General features: G+C 43.4%; 1 protein-coding gene across 8 annotated transcripts in view; it reads right to left on the bottom strand.

Moving 5' to 3' along the window:
• The window catches only part of MSANTD3 (Myb/SANT DNA binding domain containing 3), a 517687-nt gene that overhangs the window by 416260 nt on the left and 87787 nt on the right, over window positions 1–13640 (bottom strand). For all 8 annotated transcript variants that reach the window (XR_016313266.1, XM_089681050.1, XM_089681044.1 and 5 more), the window contains one exon: window positions 11963–12389. Coding sequence is in view for 7 of the 8 variants with exons in the window: in XM_089681050.1 (XP_089537176.1) it covers window positions 11963–12389 (427 nt within the window). In the remaining variant the exon portion in view is untranslated. The remainder of the gene's footprint in view (window positions 1–11962; window positions 12390–13640) is intronic.

Here is a 13640-nt window from a genome sequence, read left to right as displayed (position 1 = left end):
TGATTTTGTATCCAAATGGAGTAAGACATTAAGTCATATGTAAGACATTGAATTCATAGTAACTTCTAACCCATTTGAACCTGTATGCATTGACTTTTGTTCAGCAGGGAATTATAACAATGAAAGCATTGACATGTTCCTGTTTGCACACCATTTTACAAAACTAGCTCAAGCATTCCCATGTCAGAACAGACCTGCAAAACAAGTAGCCCACAAACTTTATGATAATTTCTATCTGCATTCTTGCAAGGTTTCAATCAGACAGAGAAGCTCATTTTCAAAGTGAACGGATCAGAGAATTGTTACAGTTAGTTTGTGTAAGAAAATCTCAAATGACTCCATATCATCCTAAAGGAACTGGACTAAAACACTTTGAGACAATGGAAAATATGCTGCAATTGTGACACCCTGCTATAATACAAGCTGCAAGATTTTAAGAGAATTTTTCGTACTGAATGTATATAAGTCATGTCAGACATTACCAGTTTGTCTCTTTGTTCTTTGGGGGACCAAAGACTTTCCAGTGGGGAAAATTATTATTATCCCTTGCAGATTCTGCAAGTTTGCCCACTAATGAAGGAATGAAGAGTCTATAATTTTTATCATAGGTGTATTTTAAATGATAAAGACAGAATATTAACCAAAAATCCAGAAAAAACACATGATAGAAATATTATAAATTGAGTTGCAGTTCAGTGAGTAATTATTTGATACCCAAGCAAAACATGACTTAGGTGTCCTTTTATGACACAGAGAATAGCTGCGATTCAACGGATCTCAGCTATTCTCTGGTCATTCACAGTTTATAACACTCAGGAGATCATGTCAGCCCTTCTCTGGAGATCTGTGTTCTCCGTCCAGATTCTCCAGCCCAGAGCTGGAGAATCAGAGGGACCGAAAACTAAGCAGAGATAGTTTACCTCTGCTTAGTAAACTGATCTTTTACTATAATCTCGAGAGATTATAGTAAAATGAGCCGTTTTTCAGAGTTTGTAGACCGTTCTCCAGCGTTTGGAGACCGTTCTCCCTTCGTTCGGAGAACTGCTTCATAAACTGCATTCACAGGAGAACTGTGTTCTCCGAGAATGCCGGAGAACTGAGCAGCGATCTATTACCGCTGGTTCACAAACGGACACCTTAGTACTTGGGGGAGAAGCCCTTGTTGGCAAGCACAGAGGTAAGACATTTCTTGTAGTTTCTAACCAGGTTTGCACACATCTCAGGGGGGATTTTGGTCCACTTTTCTTTACAGATGTCACATACCTTACTTGTGAGCCTGACAGCAGGAGGAAGGCCTCTCGTACAGCTCCGGTTCGAGGGCCACTGAAGGTGAAGCAGCAACCACAAGAGCACGGCGGGGTATGAGTGCCTGTTCAGTCATGTAGTCTGTGCAGGAATTGTTGGCACTTCACTGGAAGATGGGATGGCTGGACCGGCAGCGGCAGAGCAGGCTGGCAGCAGAGCAGGCAGGCAATGAAGCAGGCTGGAAGCAGGCTGGTAGCAGACTGTATGCGGGGTCAGACAAGCCGGGTCGGTAACAGATAAGCGGATCAGACATGAACGGTAAACAGAAGAATAGTCAGGTTACAAGCCAGGGTCAGTATTTGTGGGAGCAGATCAGGCAAAGGCAGAGTCCAAGAAACAAGCTGGGGTCAATCACAGGTAATCACTCACAGGAACAGGAATAGAGGAGGAGGAGCTGCAGACCAGACAGCACAGGCTAATAGTGCTGCTAGGTTTAAATAGTCTGATTGGCGCCAATATTAGCAACGGGCTGTCGCGTGTGTGAACGCAAATGCACACGACTATGTGCAGCAGAAGGGGCCCTCACACATCTGCGCCGCTGTGCACTATGGCAAGCATCTTCCTGACAACATATATTCTCTAAATCCTTAAGGTTTCTCAGCTGTCTCTTGGAAACTCAATGTTTCAGCTCCCTCCATAAATTTTCTATAGATTAAGGTCTGGAGACTGGCTAGGCCACTCCATGACCTTAATGTGCTTCTTCTTGAGCCACTCCTTTGTTGCCTTGGAAGTATGTTTTGGGTCATTGTCAAGCTGAAAGACCCCTCCACAAGCTTTCTTTAGTGTTCTGGCTGAGGGAAGAAGATTCTCATGAATATTTTACAATACATGGTCCCCGTCCATTGGCCCCTCAGTGCGGCAAAGTCAGCCTGTACCTTTAGCAGAGAAACAGTCCCAAAGCATAATGTTTCCACCTCCATGCTTGACTGTAGAGATAAACGTTCTTAGTATCATAATCAGCATTTTTCTTTCTCCAAACATGGTGAGTCGAGTTAATACCAAAAGAACTTAATTTTGGTCTCATCTGACCACAGCACTTTCTCATTTAGATGTTCATTGGCAAACTTCAAAACAGGCCTGTACATATGCCTTTACATACACATATACCACTTTCACTCTTTGACTGACCTTACAGTCAAGTTTAATAGTAACATCATATCAATTCACTCCAAACTTTGTGTGAGTCTATTTTCTGGGTCAGAAGAGTGCTGTGGTGTCAGCAGCGTACGGGCTTTCAGAGAGGGGTCCAGAAAGACAGGGAGCCCGAATATAGCTCAGCGACTCCTAAGGGGGTAGTGCTACATGTGGGGGCTCATCCAGGATATCCCTGTCCAGAGAATCTGTGAACCCCAAGAAGAAAGCAAGATCACTGCGTGATGCCAAGAGGAGAACGGAAGACCAGAACGGTGTGTGGTGCTGAGCCTTCCCGGGGATGATTGGACTAAAGAGCAGGTCGAGCAGATGCATATGGCTTGCATCTCCGACCAGAGCATGATTGTCCTCGACATCAGAAGTAACCCAGGTGTACACAATGTGTTGGTACGGACTGAATGCAAAAAAGGAATTCCTCCCATGCTCGAAGAAGAGAGTATACACTTGTCTGACACAGTGATGGCACAGGTGTTACGACCAGGCTCCACTGATGACAGCAAAGAGAGTTTGAGAAAATTAACCCAAGCCATCTACTTCGCAGGCACTGTGGGGGGCATACCCACTTCTTCACTGGCCAAACTAGGAAAGTTTATAGAGACTCTATTGAAGAACTCTACCACTATCAGTAATCATAACTACCGAAGACTGAGATTCTTCTCTGGTACGGCCCCTACTCCCCTGGGGGAAGATGACTTGAACACTTAGGTTAATCAAGCCCTCCAGGTCATAGAGGAGTGGGAAGTGACAGATGCTGTTAAGAGACAGAGGGTAGTGGAGAGCTTACAGGCTCTCGCCTCTGATATTGTGAAAAATCTAAAACAGGATAAGCCAGGCTTTACTGCCCATAAGTTTCTTGTTGCCCTACAAAAAGTATTTGGGCGAGTCGAGAACTGTACAGAATTGATCTATTTGTTTGAGCACACGTATCAACAAGAAAGAGACAAATTGTCCGACTGTGTGCAAAGGCTGGACTAGGCTCAGGGAGAAGCGACAGCAGAAAATGCTATCAAGGGTCTCTCTCGCCAAAAGGAGTTACCCAACACAAAAAGTTGGAACTCCTTACTTTGAAGTAGGCCGTGGTGGACAAGCTGAAGGACTATCTCTATGGGGCTGAGTTTCTGGTGAAGACAGACAATCCACTAACTTATGCTGAGGTGGTGCAAGCCCAAGGTGCCTGCATCCCATCATACTACTGTAATGTGTCTCAGCTGAAGGGTGAGTTACCACAGCTCACCACAAAATACATGCAGGAGGATCAAGATCAAGATCCACTCTGCCAATTAACAATAAAAGCCCTTATAGAGGAATGACCCAACCTACTGTGTGTGGAAGATCCCTCAGATGCCAAGGTTGATCTATGGCAACTCTTCTTGCCAACCCAGATTAGAAGAATGATGTTGAGGTCGCTGCATGATGAACATGGGCACCTAGGGCAGGAGAGGACTTACTTGCTGGTGACAGATTGATTCTATTGGCCACAGATGAGGTCAGAAGTGGAGGAATACTCTTGCACCTGCCTAAGCTGTATACAGAGAAATACCCTACCTAAATAAGCTGCCTCCTTGGGACACTTTCAAAGCCAGGGACCAATGGAGCTGGTGTGTATTGAATTCTTGTGTCTGGAACCAGACTCTAGCGAGTGGGGGAATGTCTTAGTAGTGACAGATAATTTCAATAGATGTGTTCAGGCATTCCCCACAAAGAACCAGCAGGCGTCCACAGTAGCCAAAGTCCTGGTAGAAAAATTCTTTGTGCACTATGGACTTCCACAGAGAATTCACTCAGATCAGGTCAAAGAGCTTGCAAGCAAACTAATCAAAGAACTGTTGGCTTTGTTAGGAATAAAGAAATCCAGAACTACTCCTTATCACCCTCAAGGTGATCCTCAACCAAAGTGGTTCAGTCAAACATTCCTGAACATGCTTGGCACCCCTGCCATTAGAAAAGATGCAACAGTGGTGCCTGCTTATAAATAGCAGAATGACGCCACAGGCTTTTCCCCCCATCATCTAATGTTTGGATCTGGCCTTTGGCACAGCTCCTGACCATCTTACCCCCTCATCACATCAAGGATATGTAGAAATACTGAAACACCAATTAGAGACCGCTTATGAGAAAGCTAAGCAGGCTTCCCAATCCACAGGGGAGAGGAACAAGCGGTGTCATGATTTCAAGGTGAAACTGCATGATTTTCAGCCAGGGGACCGAGTGCTGCTAAGAAACCTCGGAGTTCCAGGGAAATATAAAATTGCATTCCATTGGAAGTCTCAACCATATGTCATATGTCAGACCTGTCTGTTTATCAGATCTGCCCAGAAGGGAAGAATGGTCCAATGAAATCTTGGCATCGGAATCATGTTCTGCCCTTGTCTGATGCTGTGTGAGTCCCAACACAGATGAGCGATCCTTCCAAGGAAGTGACCCCCCCATCCACTTCTCAGCCCACTGCAGCCCCAGAGGAGTAGGGGGTGGAAATAGGAATAGAATTGCGACCACTTCTATCTGCCCTAAAAGACAGCATTTTGGCACCCACCCCTGCTTCAGGATTGATCGCCCCTTCAACAGGTTTCCATCCAGAGACTCCTTCCTTTTCAGACAGGCTCTGCAGGACTTACCGAACCTACACTTCAATAGGCCCTACTCTTGAAGACGTTCTCCTTTCTAAGCCTGTGGTTGACTCCCCAAAGGGTTCTCAAGCAGAGTTTGCTACAGAAGAAACTTTTGAGCTCATGAGAGCGAAGGAGGAGAACATTTTAAAGGAAGGAGATAGTGTCACCACTCAGGTGGAGCCAAGGGAAAGAAGGGAGATAAGAGCACTCAAGAGACTGACTTATGATGTTTTGGGTGAGTTCCAAAAAAGCCTTCCATACTAGCCAAACAATTTTAGAAACTCCCATTTACAGTATTATTGGAGCGCATCCAAGAATCTGTAAGCCCCTCTGCTGACACCAACCCTGAGGAGGTCTTCAAACCCATGGCCTTACCTCTTGATCAAGCAGAGTCTCCCAGTCATTGGTGGGAGAAGTTTCTGCAGAAGTTGATTAATAATGAACACCTGTCAATTGTTGTTTCTCGTGATTAAGGTGGTTATTTTTCTTGCTGAATCCATATACGTTATGTCAAACGTTTTGTCAAATGTTTGTCTCATTGTTCTTTGGGGGACCAAAGACTAAGTGGGGGGGGGGGGGGGCATGTGTAACACACTGCTGTAATGCAAGTTGCAGGATGTTGCAAGAAACACAAGATGGCAGTGTTCTGCAATTCAATGGCACTCACACTCTGTAGAAGAGCCTCAAGGACCTTGTATGCTGAACCACAGGACTTAGTTGGGGAGCAGTGTACCAGAGGACTAAATTTCCCAGAGGAGCTGGCATGTGGGTGGGGGCAATTATATACAGAAGCCCGGGAAACTGGATAGGAAGAGAGAGGGGCGAGAGCTAGAAAGCAGAAGTGGGTAGAGCTGTGTTAACTGCCGGAGTACCGGACCAGGCCACAGAATTAGAGAGGAGAGAGGCAAGAAGAAGTCATTGACCTCCACCCTGCAATTCTGTTCACCAAGACATTATACCAGCAGGTGGTCTGGAGCACAGTGTCCAGATGGAACGCTGCAACTGAGACAGGAGAACCTGTGGGGGCCCCATTAGCTGAGAGAGACCGCCAGTTGCTGCTGGAAGCCACTGATCAGGTGAAAGAGTCCCATACACCAGCCAAACAAGTGAACACTGACATTCCTCTCATATCTGCCACTTTCCAGCACACAGTTGTGGACATTGCGTATAGTTAACACGTTTTGCAGCCTAGTTCCCCCAACCGCTACTATTGAGCACATATGCAACATCCAATCATCAGAGCTGACCGCAGTACATGCCTTCTGCAGGCCAAACCACATCAGTGTTCCCTTAACCATCAGCCTAACCTTTTAAATTAACCTCTACCACAACTGCCATTAGTTACTGCAGCCCAGATAGGAGTTGCCCTTTGCCAGGAACACTTCTGCCACCTTTTTGCCTAAAATTTGCAACTTGCTCAGTATAATAAAGGGACATCACCCAAGTCAAGTGCCACTTAAAGGGATAGTACTTATCCTTACTTCTTTACCTTGTATTAATCCTTTGAGGGACTGTCACCTTCATCTTTTCAACTTAAAAGGTCTGGATCATTGTAGTGCACCAACTGGGCCCCAATGGGCTCGCAGAAGATTCCTCACTGCATTTACAGGGATGTTGATCACCCTAGTTAACCACTTGCCTACTGGGCAATTTTACCCCCTTCCTGCCCAGGCCAATGCTCAGCTTTCAGTGCTGTCGCACTTTGAATGACAATCGCGCGGTCATGCAACACTGTACCCATATGAAATTTTTATAATTTCTTTTCACACAAATAGAGCTTTCTTTTGGTGGTATTTAATCACCACTGGGTGTTTTATTTTTTGTTAAACAAAAACAGACAAATTTTTGAAAACAAAACAAACATTTTTCTTAGATTCTATTATAAATTTTGCAAACAGGTAACTTTTCTCCTTCACTGATGTGCATTGATGAGGCACCACTGATGGGCACCGACAGACAGCACTGATGAGGCAGCACTGGTGGGCATTGATAAGGAGGCTCTGATGAGGCGGCACTGATAGGTGCCAATGATGGGCACCGATAGGCAGCACTGATGGGCACTAATAGGTGGCACTGAAGGGCACTAATAGGCAGCACTGAACTGGTGACACTGCTGGGCACAGATTGGCAGCACTGCTGGGCACAGATTGGCAGCACTGCTGGGCACTTTTGGGGCTGCACTAATCTGAGCACTGATAATCAGTGTCCCGATTATCATTGTAGATGTCTCTATTCTATCGGCAGTACTTTCCTCAAGCTGTGACAATACTGCCGGTGATTGGCAAGTGCGTTTACATCATGATCAGCAGTGATTTACTAAAAAGACTGCTGTGATTGGCTCTTCACTGTGTCATGTGATCAGCTGATCAGAGACCACCAGGTGCGCGCCGCTGGGGGGCACTGTTCTGGGAGGACGTCATATGATGCCCTCCCAGAACTGGACGACCCTGCTGTAGCCTTTATTTGGCTATAGCACAGTCAACAAGTGATTAAAGAGCTCTTTACTATCTCAGATTTAATCCTTGCCATCATATCCTAAGGGCCCAAAGTGAACTAGTTTAACCTTTGATAGTTTTCCTTGCTCACTGGGAACTAGAAACACCTCAGGTTGGAGATTTTGACTTAACTTCTGAATAGCAGGCCTGCTAACACTGATTGAGATTTTGCTGTGTTGTTTCTTTGCTTAGAGTTAAGAGTGATAGTTGCCATTATATACACATATACAACGTCATGCTGTCTGACTGAGCTTACAGTCGAATTTAATATAAACATCATATCAGTTCACTCCAGTCTGTGTGTGTCTATTTTCTGGTGATAATTTACTTTGGTCAGCAGGGGTTGGGATTTCAGAGAGGAGTCCAGAACAACAAGGAGCCTGAAAATAACTCAGTGACTCCTAAGGGGGTAGTGCTACACAATCTTTACCAACGAGAGCAAAAAACAAGTGGCTGCAGATGATTCAAACACTCACATTTGTAAATAAATTGTACTTGTACATGAAACTACATTCTATCCACCTTTCTTTTTAATGTTTGGATATATCCTAAGACTGCCTATCAACATCATGTTCAGGAAGTGTTTTGAAGAAAGAAAATTGTGATGGACTAGGACAAATTTGTTGCTGTTTTAGAGAAAAATGTGTGCATAGCACAGAAGCATTCTACTGTGTTCTGCAAAAGATGCAGACAAATATACAACCCAAGAATCAAAAGGTTCACCAATCCATACTGGAGATCATGTTCTTGTAAACTTGAAAGATTGTAGGAAATGCAAGCTTGTTGATAAAGGAAAATCAACAGTCTATGAATTTGCCATATGAATGTGTTATCCAAATTTGTGATTCAAAGGCTGGAAAGATGTAGTTAGTTTATCATTCATTAGTATAATCAACCCCTCTTTTCCAACCAGGAATATCAACTTAACTTCCTCAGTCATCATCTAGGAAAAGGTATTTTGACTCAAGCCAAGCTGATTTTATTTCATTAATGAAAATTGTGGGTGTAACTACAATGACTAGTAGAACTGTAAAACCTGTGGGTAGATATATTTTCTCAATGACTACTATAATATCTGGTTGCCAAGACAAGGAGCAGAAATGTGTTTAATGCATTAACAAATATTCTTTTCAACTGAGATTTGAACACCCTATGATTCTTTAAAAGCAAACTAGTATTAATAAACAAGGGGGATGTTACAGTAATGGATTAGTTTTATGGTATGAGGTGTTTAACTAACTAAGGCAGGCCACACATTATTCAATTTTCAACCTCTGGTAGAAGGAAAGAAAACTTCTTGATCCCTGAATCAGCACTTTCCGTGTTGCAAGGGGAATTACTACACAGCACTACTGTGTTCTGCCAGCAGGGAGCAAGGGGAGCCTTCCCTGTTGGCAGAACATAGCTGCCAAACATTGCGATCACTGCCAGCTGCTGGCAGTGATCGCAATACAAAAACCTGACAGGCTGGGTCTACTGAAGTTGATTGATAGATCGACTTAAGAGCAATCAGCCTGCCCATAGATGGATCACAATTTGGCTGGTTCCTGCTGACGACATGCCTGGGGCTTCTGAGACCTGTAGTCTCACAACACACAGCCTGCTGCATGGGAAGAAAAGACACAGATGGCCAGCAAGATGTGGGAGAGTGTTTCTTTTCCTGATTCCAGTAAAGCAGCTACAAACCTGTGAAGAACAGGGCTGTAATGCACATACACGGGCTGAAGTTGTGACAAGCCATTATTAGGGGCAACAAGCACAAGGGAAGAATGATATGATAGCGGGAGACTGGTACCAGCAGGGGTGATGGGTCTGAGATATAGTGAGAGGAGCTGTTCAGAGCCTACCTCCTTGGCAGGCGGTACCCCAGCAACCGGGACCGGAACAGCATGACGGAGATCCTAGGGACCTAGCCATATCGTAAGAAAGAGTAAATTATGCATGTGCATAGAATCTGCATTGGTTCTCAGCGGAACCCACTCTGTCACTGGATGGCGGAGTCAGACTGCAATGTGGTGTCTCCTTCAAAATGTTGCATCCTGTATCGTGTATGTAAGGTGGGACCAGGAGGCACCTGTACACAGCAAAGAGAGAGAAAAGCCCCATTTGGACCAGGCGAGTCTGACCCACCCACATGTTCCCAAGTGCACTCCATCTCAGCAAAGAATGGAAAATTCAAGAGTGTTTCTATCTAATGCCTTTATGTGTGCTTATATGCAGCTGTGGATGCCTGACTGGGACTATATGTGTGTGAGAGTCAACTACATCTGCTGCAGATTGATGCATAAAATAAGTAAATCATCTTCTTTAAAGATATTCTAGATCTGGAATTTCATCTTGAAATATCAGTTACATAACTTTAAAACTTATAATATATTCCTTTGTAACGCTGACTCCTGAAAGGGCCCGCTGATTTAGTCCTGAGGTTCTTTCTACAATAAGTGCACTAGCAGCCAGGCACACAGTCTCTATCACTCTTCTGGCTAAGCAATTAGTTTAGGGGTATCCTTTTGTGATGCTTTATTGAAAACTTGGATGTGTGCAAGGTAACCATGGGATGCTCCAGTAACATTAAGTAGTAACCTGAGGACACCTATCTTCCTCCTAAAGATTATTAGCACAGTTCTTGCAGTAGCAAATGATGGGCTGAGCTACACAGGGACACCATGAGAAATGTCCACTTTTAGTACAGGTTGATTGATGCAAGAGGGACTGCAGCAGCACAGTCATTGGGATCTCACACACAAGTTTGTACTCACAAAAGTCTCTAGATAGTTGGATACCCCCTTCCATTATCAGCCAGACATTTTACCTGTGAAATCTTCTGACCAGATCCCTCAGTCAGCTCCAGCGAAGTTCAGCAGAATAGCCCCCCCCCCAGCTAGCTCAACTGGAACCTCAATGAGCAAATGAAAAAGCACAGTTGGACTGCCCAGAATGGCAGCAGCCCTTCAGGCTAGGATCGTCTCCTACTAGACAAGAACCTTTCTGCTCCAAATCTCAAACTTTTTATACTGACTCCCAGCCACCAATGGGACAACCTACCCCAGGGATTGACTGGGACCACAAAAATATTTGGATTTTAGATTTAACTCCCCCAGTCCACTACTTTCCAGAACCCTCCAGAAGGCAGGAGGAAGCAGTCAAATCTAAAACCAGTGAGACACAGATCAGCTCATAACAGTCACAAGCTGCACAATTGATAACAGTATAGCTAAGAACTAAATAACTAAATTTACCTAGCCCAGCCAGCAACCCAACTAGGAGGGTGCTACACCTATTAGAGTGAACCTAATGTTTATACCAGGAAATATTAACAAAATACTTGATGAATGGGGAAGTGGGGTTTATCCTGATTGCTAAAATCCTTCTCTCATAGGGAGCAGGTTATATACAGAGGTTAGACAAAAATGGAAACACTACATGATTTGCAAGTGTGAAAGTGACATGTTTCGTGTTGAAAGTGGAGGTGATGTAACATTCTTCTACTTCCACTGTGTGAAGAGACACCTAGCTAACAAGTGGGAAGCCTCACTTTTGTCACTCACTGCGTGCGCTACTAGTATTACAGAGTCTTGTCAGAGCTTACTGAGCTTCAAAGAGTGCTAATTGTTGGTGCCTAGCTGGTGCCTCTGTGACTGAAGTTGCCAAATTATTTGCCGTGTTGCGAGGTATAGTATGAAAGGTTATGATTACATATACAGTTTTGGGAAAACGTCATCTTATAACCATAAACATGCTTGACATGGTCAACTGACCAAAAGAGACAAAAAGGACATTGCACAGGACTGTGACCAGAAATAAGAAAACAATTGCTGCAAAAGTGACTGTAGAGCTCAATCTCAGTCCCGTGAAGACTGATGTTCACAAAATTATGTTGAAACCATCACAGAGACACACCCACAAAGGTTTGTGTTATGAAACACAGGGGTTGATTTACTAAACTGGAGAGTGCAAAATCTGGTGCAGCTCTGTACAGAAGCCCATCAACTTTCAGGTTTTTTATCAAAGGTTAAATTGTACAAGCTGAAGTTAGAAGCGGATTGGCTACCAGGCACAGCTGCAACAGATTTTGCACTCATAAGTTTTAGTAAATCAAACCCCAAAGTGTCTGTAGTGTGCCAAATAAAAATCACATTTACCCAAAAGTTACATTTTGTTTAGAAAGGGGACTATCACTTGAAGTCTTGCGAATTGTACCTAATAGTAAAATCTCTTCCCACCAAATGATAGATAGATAGATAGATAGATAGATAGATAGATAGACAGAGATAGATTTTGGATGCTGTGGAACAAAAACAGAAGAGCCATATTGATATTGATTTTGTATGGGTCCCATGTACAAGATGTCCAAGATGAAAATCCCTGTTTGCTTGATAATAGAATGACAGTTTGTGTTACCTGTATTGGAGGTTTCATGATTATATGTGCTTTCCTCCTCTGATGGTGTCTGGACATAGTAGATCTGATCTGGAATCATACTTGCAACCTTCTCTTTTATACTGCTTGATCCAAGTCCACAACGCATCACCTTTTCTCTTCTTTCATGGGCCATTATCTTTCTTGTTCTTGCCTTGATATTCTCCCAGCATTTTTTTAGTTGTTTGAAATCCCTCAAAGACACACTAGGCTGAGAGTTGTACTCATGTGCTAGAGCTTGCCAGGTGCGCTGCTTTAGAGCAATAGTACGAGCATCACTTTTTTTACATTCCAGTACATACTTGTACTTTTCTACCAGAGCCAACAAAACATTCTTCTCCAACTCAGAAAAGTACTTAGCTGGTTTCAACACTTCGTTGTTTTGCATTTTCCTCGACAAGGTGAGCATCTAAGAAAAGAAAAATCATGCAGACATGAAAAAACAATTTATAGAAAATGATTTCACAATGTATTGTAAGAAATATTTGATTACATTGGGATAAAGTGTGACATACTTTTTTGGTGCAAAAATAAGACACAGCAATGGCATAGGCACAGCAATAAATGCATTCTACATGTTTCTTTTCTACCACAGTAAATTTATAGAACAGCATACTGAATCTGGTTATAACTTAAATGGCATGAACACAAAAGAAAAATACTACCTCGTAGCCAGTTACTGGTCAGTTAGTCCCCACTGAATGTTTTGGGTCACTTGGCAACACAAAGCTGCAGGTATCAGTCACGCCTGCCCACTCTCTCATTGGCGCACGAAGGTCCGGCGGCCATCTTAATGAGTGGCTGTTCAGCCACATTGTTTTTACAAGCCAGTAGTTAGCTTTTTCTTTTTTAAGCAGAAACTTGTATATTTACCTGGATGATCATCTAGCTTCTAATTTGTATACAATAAATCAACTTTAATTACTACACTATGAGGCATTTTTGTTATTGGCTCTAACTTGAGCTAAGGATTCCTAGGACCCCAGTGGAAGCGTGGCTGAAGAGGAGGCTTGTGTCTAGAGGAGGGATCCTGGTTCCATGCTGTCTGGCAGATCCATTTAAAGGGGTTCCCTACAGATTCATATTCAGCTTACTGCGCATATATCATGCGCATCTGGTGAGTGCACATTTCTTACAGTCTTTCGCACAGATTAAGTCACACGGATTTATTGGATGTCACTAGTGCAATATAACTATATGGAGCACTAATATGCTGACCTGATTGAGTCAAGCCTACACTAATCTATGAACACTAATGTTGATAAAAGACTGTTCAAATGATCAAATTTTTGTTTGGCGCCTAAACTAGCGCTTTATTCACATATATTTATTATTTATCACATTATAATCTGGATGATCTGATTATTATTGATTATATTACATATTTTAGCGCTGCACCGTTTCTTTATTTAGATACTTGTCAAACGCAGCCAATCAAATCAATAGCGCACACTGCAACTGTGAGCAAAAACTCTTGGCTTACACATTATCCCCACAAAAAAACACAGATGCATTCAGGATGTGGCAGGATTGCCTCCTGAATGCCTGACCTTGGCTGCTTAGCTGTACTCTAAAACGTGATCCACCAAGGATTGTTTTGCAGAGCATTGGCTAGCGTGAACTGGAACTAAGAACAATCGCTGTAATGTTACCCATATTG

Source organism: Staurois parvus, unplaced genomic scaffold, assembly GCF_062004578.1.
Source record: "Staurois parvus isolate SC_StPar_1 unplaced genomic scaffold, SC_StPar_1.0 ptg000257l, whole genome shotgun sequence".
NCBI classification, from domain to species: domain Eukaryota; kingdom Metazoa; phylum Chordata; class Amphibia; order Anura; family Ranidae; genus Staurois; species Staurois parvus.
The sequence above is the reverse complement of the archived record's forward strand: the minus strand, read 5'-3'. Positions and strand labels throughout refer to the sequence as shown.